Genomic DNA, 7516 nt, shown 5'->3' on the forward strand with positions numbered 1-7516 from the left:
GATATCCGATCCAGTAATTTACGTCAGTATCGGACCGATACGTAATATCGGATCGGTCCATCTCTACTCTGAACCCAAAGTTCTGAGGAGACGAGCAGAACGTTCTCTATGGAAACACATAAATGACTGTTGCCTCACAGCAGGATGGTCCTGAGTTCACTTCCTCCAGCAGGTCTTTCTGTGTGGAGCATGTTCTCTCCAGCTTCCTCCCACAGTCCACAGACATGCAGTTAGTGGGGACAGGTTAACTGGTAACTCTGAGTTGCCCATAGGTCTGAATGGTTATCTGTTAGCCCTGCAACAGACTGGTAACGGCGCCCATGAGACTGCTGAGATAGCCCCACCCCCCGTGACCCTGGTTGGATGGAGGGTGGCACTGGTTAACGTCAGACTTGCCTTCTTAAATACAACCGGGTCCACATTCACCGGCTCTGCTTTGGCTTATTTGTTGCAGAAATGAGGTGTAATGCAGCCACGTTCAGATTTATGCATGTGCGTTGTTGCTGGTTTCAGGACTCCATCGACCTGTTCCTGGGTAACTTTGCCGTCGATGAGTCGGACGGACCCACTCCGCTTCGTGTGCAAAAGGACTGGAAGTTCCTCACAGTCAGTATATCAGCACCGTGTCCTGTCGTCACCAGCAGCAGGACGTTGTGACTAACTCGTGTTTTTATTTTTGCAGCTGCCCATCATTATGCTGGTGGCATTTTCCATGTGCATTGTCTGTCTTCTCATGGCTGGTATGTACAACTGCTGATCCTTAATCCAGTTTAGTTTGGTACAGACGAGCACTGTCCAGTTCCTAAAGCACTTGTTTTATTCAGTATGAAGTGAGTGACTGAGCTCATTGAGAACTTGGTGTAATTCCCAGGCTATAGAGATGAATCCAGGGTTTAACTATAGATGGTATAAATGATGGACGTAGTTTTCAGCTCATCATGCAGCTTGACCCAAACTTGCATTTTAATGGCTATCAAGGGGTGATGTGTGTGTGCTCTGGTAAATGCATGGGCATTTTGAAGCACTCGCAGCACTTTAACAACAAGCCCTTCACTTCTAACCTGACACTGAGGCACTCCCATGGATGCCCAAGCATACTTTGACATGCAGGCAAAAGCTGCTGGAGATTGAGCTGCTCATGCTCTGATTGGTCGTCCACATCCTGAGCCACAGCTGGCCCGTGGTTGCAAAAAGACTTCTTTTGGAAAACAGCACCCTGACAAACAGAAAGTCCAATGATCTAAGGACACCATCATCATGCTGGTGTCAGCCTCAGTCACAGCTGCTTGCAACAATGTAAACACTCACCATCAAAATGATACTCCGCTGACGTCACACTAGCTACATCCATCTTTTTTACTGCCTGTGGATTTATCAGAGATACTGAGCTTAAATAGGTCAGTATTAAAGGACCAACATGTCTCGATACAACTGGAAAGAAGCACAACCAGTCAGCACTGAAACATGCATGTTGATGGTGCAACATCCAGTTCTTATCAAATAGTTTTATGCATCAGAGACAGCCGTCGTGCTTGTTTAGGAAAGTGTTTGCCAGCCCTCCACTGTGTAATATGAGTATCAAACAGGCCTCGTGTGAACATCTTCAGGATTTTGGTAACTTTATCTCAGATCTTTTTAAGTTCAACCAGAACAGCTTCACAAGCTTTGTTGCTGTTGTTTAGTAAAAGTAGTCACCAAACTACACGTTGAAGCAACAGTTACAGTCTTCATGTAAAATATGGACCAGACTTCTGCAGCTTCAGGTTCCATTTCTGTCTGGATAAAGTCTCTCGCTGCCTCCTTTCTTTTTCTAGATTGCACTAATTGCATCGTATTTTTAAAGGCGAGCTTAAAGAATATTCCTGATATTTGTTAATAATTAATATAATTTTATTCTTTGCTTTGAATTTGTTCTGCAAAACATTCCAGGGTGAGAATCCAACCGCACACTTGGCCGAAGGGATCAAAGCTGTGTCGTGAAAGCAGCTCGTTAGAAGCTGCTTGGTTTACAGAGTAACAGCCTAAAAGTGCTCCTGATGATGATGATGATGATGATGATGAGATGTCTGCTGTCTGCCTTCCAGGTGATACATGGACAGAGACCCTGGCTTATGTGATGTTCTGGGGTGCTGCAAGTGCAATTACAGCCACTATCATCCTGTTTAATGGCCAAGACTTTGTGGACGCCCCCAAGTTGGTTCACAAGGAGAAGATGGACTAAGTGTGCGCTTGTGTGTGTGAGGATGAGCTGGGTCCGGCGGGCTCGTATACCTCATCATCTTCACCTTCGGCAGGTCTGGAGTCCAGGCTGACCTGCCGCCTCCGTGTTGCCCTCTGGACTTTCTCATACAAAACAGTGTCTGTCTTCTGTCTGCAGCACATGTGACCACCTTCAGTTGTACTACACACACGTGCTTTTCATCTAATTTCGTTTCCCTTGGTCCCCAGGCTTTAGTTTGCCGTTGGTTTAGCTAGCTGGGTTTCGTTGGTGTTGGTTGTTTCCATGACTACACTACCACTGTGTTTCCCTTTGTTTGGGCTTGTTTGTGCTTTCTTTCCCCGTACGTTAGCTTCAGCAGTCGTGGCGATGAAACATGCAGATATTAAAACCTATGTTGTATTGCAATGAAAAGTATGCACTCTGGAAGTTTTGAATGTAATGAGCCTTACTTGTGTATTGATTATATAACTATGTGGCCAATCTGTCTTCCTATGAAGCGACCTTAGAAAAGCGCCGGTGACCTTGTTCTTTGTAGAAGCACAAACTGTGGCCGCACACACCTGTGACAGAGCCGTCAGTGGTAAACGTTTGGCTTCAGGGTTACAGGCTTGATTTGCTCCATTTCAGCTTTATACAGGGTCAAGAATGAGGGTCTCATCTGAGCCACCTGCAGGTGACCACAGCACACTACAGCGTACTGCTTTATGTGCACGATATCATCATTGGGTTTGGGCCTCCATGGCTGAGGCTTGCCTTGGTGATCAAACGTGCCCTCGGCCTTTGCATGGTTCTCTAGCTTAAATGAATGCCAGGAACCAAAGTTTCTGGCAGTCCGACGATAACCAGGCGGTCATGTTGTCCTCTTCAGCTGCAGTGGTTTCAGGTTGACCTGCAGCAGCATGTCTGCATCGCTGTTGCAGGTTTTCAGAGCTGGTGCTGGATGTAGCGGAAAAATGACACCCTTTTCCCAAATACTGTCAGGTGTGACAGAGTAAGGTTCTTACTGTAGTTTGAGAATACCAAATGATTTAGTTGTTAAAACATTCTGTGGATTTATTCTTAAGGTGCAGCTTTCTTGGTCATTAACCCAGGACACCATCTTAAACCAGTCGTTACCTTGGTTATGGTCCTCGTTCGTTCGAGATGAGGCACAGGGTCACACCTCATCACGTGTCCACGACCCGAGATCACTCGTTCCCGTGGAGCTGCCAGTGAGCTCAAATGTTCGGTCTAGCTACTTCTTCACCAGCTTATACAGTATGCAATCAGCTGTGAACTCTGGACACATCCTTGTGTATTTTGAACAGGACATTTGTATTAGAGTAGACTGAGCGATGGTTTGATCTGGACGCTGCAGCTCTCGGTCTTTCCTGCACCTGCAGCGATCTGACGGGTCCGTACTGTCTTCTGTCCACCAGTGGACTCAGTGACAGGGGCTCAACATGTGGTTCGTGTGTTTTCACGGCTCGGCAGCGAGTCACGCTCGTTTTCTTTATTTCATGTTGTGGTTTTAGAAAAATGCGACAAACACATTTCAGAAACATTTGTCATGTTAGGACATAATAACAAGATTCTCTTTTCTGATCTTTAATACTCTGTAAGCTCTGAGTAGTACGCACATCGTCTCTCCACACAGACGATGATCTCTGTGAAGTACAGCTGACGTTGGTGTTTTTATGTCTGACTGTTGCTGATAATCGTCACATATTAGGAACACTGGGAGTGTACGACTAAACAACACGTCCTGTCTCTGTTTTGTGGTGGAAAATGATCTCGTGCTTCTTCAGCACTCTCCTTCCAGGACCAGACTTTATCTTTGTTAATAAACTGAACACGCAGATGTTACAGCACCTTTGAGCTTCTGGAGTTTCATTTATCGTATCTTTTCTTTGAGAAATAGAAAGGAAAGCAGGGACGGACACATGGGAGGCTTTGTACGGGAGATTAACGTCAGATCAGGTGAAAGTACTTCTTACTAAGGGTTTTAGGAACAGACTCGCTCAGTGTCCGTTTAAAAAAAAAAACAAAAAACAAAAAAAACAAACAACCTTTATGGTTCATTTACAGGCTCCATTTACGTTTGTTGGGGCTTCACCGTTTAAAAATGGAGCACACAAATGATTGAAGATGAAAGCAGCAGCTTGTAAAAAGGTTCTACGTTTGTAAGCAGCAGCAACAAAAATGCAGTTCACGGGGCTTGAAGGCCGATGCCTCTGTGGGAACGCTGTGTTGGAGCAGAATTACATGTAGTGTGGAGGTACTGTGACTTTTGTTGGATCTCTTTATAAACAATATCAGGCCAGTTTCACACAATCTGATAAAAATAAAAGTCAAACAGGTTACAATACAGATGTGTCAGTGATGGAGGAACGTCATCTCTATAATACTTATTAAAAATAAAGGGTGAATAAAGTGCACCATGTTTGTCCTCACAGCTGTTTTTATTTCTGTTATGGAGCAAAGATCAAAATGAAAACATTAAACAGGAATAAGGTCATGGCTGACTGCGTTAGATTATTCCACTGATATGATGACTGATATCTTTGGTTCTGAGGGATCACTGACACACTATTGATCATGTGAGTCATCACATGAGCCATGGTGTGGAAAAAAGGGCGTGGGTCATTATGTCACTGGGGAAAGGGGATGAAGTCACAGCGAAACAAGGCCTCACCCTCTCATGTGACGTCCTGAGATCACCTGAGGCTCGGCGAGCTAAAGCTCCTGGGTGCAGTCACTGACCAGGAATCTGTTTACACCGGTTTAAGGAATGTTTCTCAATATAGGGCCTCTAGATGAACCAGTCAATGATGGGGAGGCATTTTTATCATGGCTGTGTCCAAATTCAGGGGCTGGAAAGTTGGAAATAGCAGGAAGGTAGGCGTTAGCATTCAAGATTCTTTATTTGTCACATGCACAGTTCTACAAGTACAACACGCAGTGAAATGAATCCTGACACGCTCCTCGACTGTGCAGAGGGCGAGAGAAGAACATTATATGCACACATGTATTCATGTTATGGTTTAGGGCTCGGGTGGCTTGGGGATAGAAGCTCCTCTTGAGTCTCTGTCCTTGCCCGGATGATGTGGAACTTTCTGCCGGATCACAGAAGTTGGAACAGATTGTTGCCAGGATGGGACAGGTCCTTCAGTAGGGGGGGGCAATGCTGCTCAGGGGTTAGGCTAACCCTGAACCCTAACGAGGTATTTAATAATATAGATCAATCATTATTTGCTGATGATGGAGGCATTTGGATTATTTTTACAGAGAGTAGATTAGCTGTTTAATCTCAAATTGTATGGGAATGAAACTGAACAGGTTGATTGCTTTAAACATTTAGGTATGTGGTTTGATAAAAGGCTTACATGGAAAACACATATTGGGGAATAACAGAAATGTAAAAAGGTTTTGGATATTTGAAGATGTTTAAAAGGCAGCGCGTGGGGTGCAGATAGGACAGCATCAAAAGCTTTATAAAGACTTCATTAGCTCAGTTCTGCTTTATGGTTCAGCGGCTAAAACATTGTTAAATAACTTGGATAAAATTCAGTGTCAAGCGCTGAGGTTTTGTTGTGGGGCCATTAAAACTACACCAGTGTCCACACTGCACGTTGGAGTGGGTGAACAACCATTAGAAATCAGAAGACATGAAATAGCTTTAACTTACTGGGCAAAGTTAAAGGGACACAGTGAAAATCATAAAGCTCAGAATATAATTAAACCTTGTTTAAGAAAAAGTAAAAAAGTGAACGAATAAGACGTTTTGGTTGGATTATAGGGGAAAAATAAATGAGACAGGAATTAGTAACGAACATATTAGTCCAGCAGAACCATTTTCAAATTTACTGCCATGGATATATGACCAGACAACTGATTTTATTCATCACACAAAGGAAGAGCCAGGTATATGATCACATAAGGGGAGAGTATTCAGAACATGTGGACAGAACATGTAAACTGATGCAGCATAATTGTTAGATAATGAAGTGGGTGTTGTGTTTGTTATTCCAGAAACAAGCTGGAGAACTGTAGCAGTGTTAATCACTGCAAACTGGGTGGAGGAGGCACCAGTAGGAAGTGTTTGATGTGCTCGGACTCTGGTAGCGCACTATTGAGGATATGTCTTATGTGTTTGGAGTCTAGACACGATATTGTTTTTTAATATAATTCGTTTAATCTGTAGAATCAAACAGGAATAGAAATACATTTTTATGGATTCCTGAACATATCGGTGTAGATGGAAAGGAAGAGGCCGGTAAGATTGCAAAAGGTGCAACGAGAAGAAGTCATGTAGATATGGATATAAAATATAGTAAAAATTAGGTTAAAGGACGCGTGTCAGGCACAATGGGACAGAAGGAAAAGGTAGATATTATTATGGTATACAGAGAGCAGCTGGACACTGTAGAAGAAGTCATAACAGTAAGAGAGAAGACGATATAATCTCAAAAGTAAGATTTGGTCATACAGGTTTAAATAACACTCTAAAAAAGATGAATAAGCATGAGACGGGGAAGTATGAAACACTTGAACGTGTAATGTTAGAATGTGGTCAATACTCTGAGTTACAGAAAAATAAAATTCAATCAAGTGTCAAATAAATATTACAGAGGAGTCCAGGTGACAGGGACACGGCCACTGTGTTGGAAGGAAGAGTGCTACGAACCGCAATTAAAAGCAGCTCAAAAGAAAAAGGACGGTACAGAGATAGACTGCGACCGGATGCAACGAGACGGTACTTGCAAAAAAATAGCGCGCATTGAAAATGTGGACCCGTATGAAATAACAGCAGTGGAGTAGAAACCCTGAGGACCAACCGCCGTTGACGTAGCCTGATCTATTCTCGTACCTGTGGAGTCAGCGCGTACACGGCGAACCAGTTTCACAATTATAAATCTCTGGAGGCGCACATCCAGTTCACCAATGGTTGGGTACAAGATTTGGCTATTTTTAAGCCTCCACGTCGTGAGTACGTCGTCATTCCAACAAAGGTAAGTCAGCTCGAGTACTGCGAGTGAAATGCGTTCGACTTCCTCTCGAACATTCAGATTAGTGCAGCATAAATTCATTCATGAGGGGAAATTACAGTGAGAACATGTGGAGGCTGTCAGAGGGATAACATAGTGAGTTCAGTGCATTGATGAGACACCGTCCTGAAGGATTTAGTTATTCTTTATGGTTAAAGAAATTGCAATAATTTATTAATGTTTATTATAAATAATCCTAATTATACATCTTGCTTCCGTGTTTGTATCCTGTGTAACTAAAAATACATTTTATTGTGGTTTTATACAT

The 7516-nt window shown here is 43.3% G+C and overlaps 1 protein-coding gene across 2 annotated transcripts in view; it reads left to right on the plus strand.

Moving 5' to 3' along the window:
* Positions 1-4071, plus strand: part of sacm1la (SAC1 like phosphatidylinositide phosphatase a) — a 17038-nt gene extending 12967 nt beyond the window's left edge. The window contains exons 18-21 of one of the 2 annotated variants that reach the window (XR_006052818.1): positions 514-606; positions 683-740; positions 2085-3104; positions 3142-4071. Coding sequence is in view for 1 of the 2 variants with exons in the window: in XM_005944978.3 (XP_005945040.1) it covers positions 514-606; positions 683-740; positions 2085-2221 (288 nt within the window). In the remaining variant the exon portion in view is untranslated. Of the gene's footprint in view, positions 1-513; positions 607-682; positions 741-2084 lie in introns of both variants that reach the window. The other variant, XM_005944978.3, reaches the window with a different exon arrangement.
* Positions 4072-7516: the final 3445 nt, after the last annotated feature.

Source organism: Haplochromis burtoni, unplaced genomic scaffold (genome assembly GCF_018398535.1).
Source record: "Haplochromis burtoni strain Fernald_Lab_line unplaced genomic scaffold, NCSU_Asbu1 Contig_404, whole genome shotgun sequence".
In the NCBI taxonomy this organism is placed as follows: Eukaryota; Metazoa; Chordata; class Actinopteri; order Cichliformes; family Cichlidae; genus Haplochromis; species Haplochromis burtoni.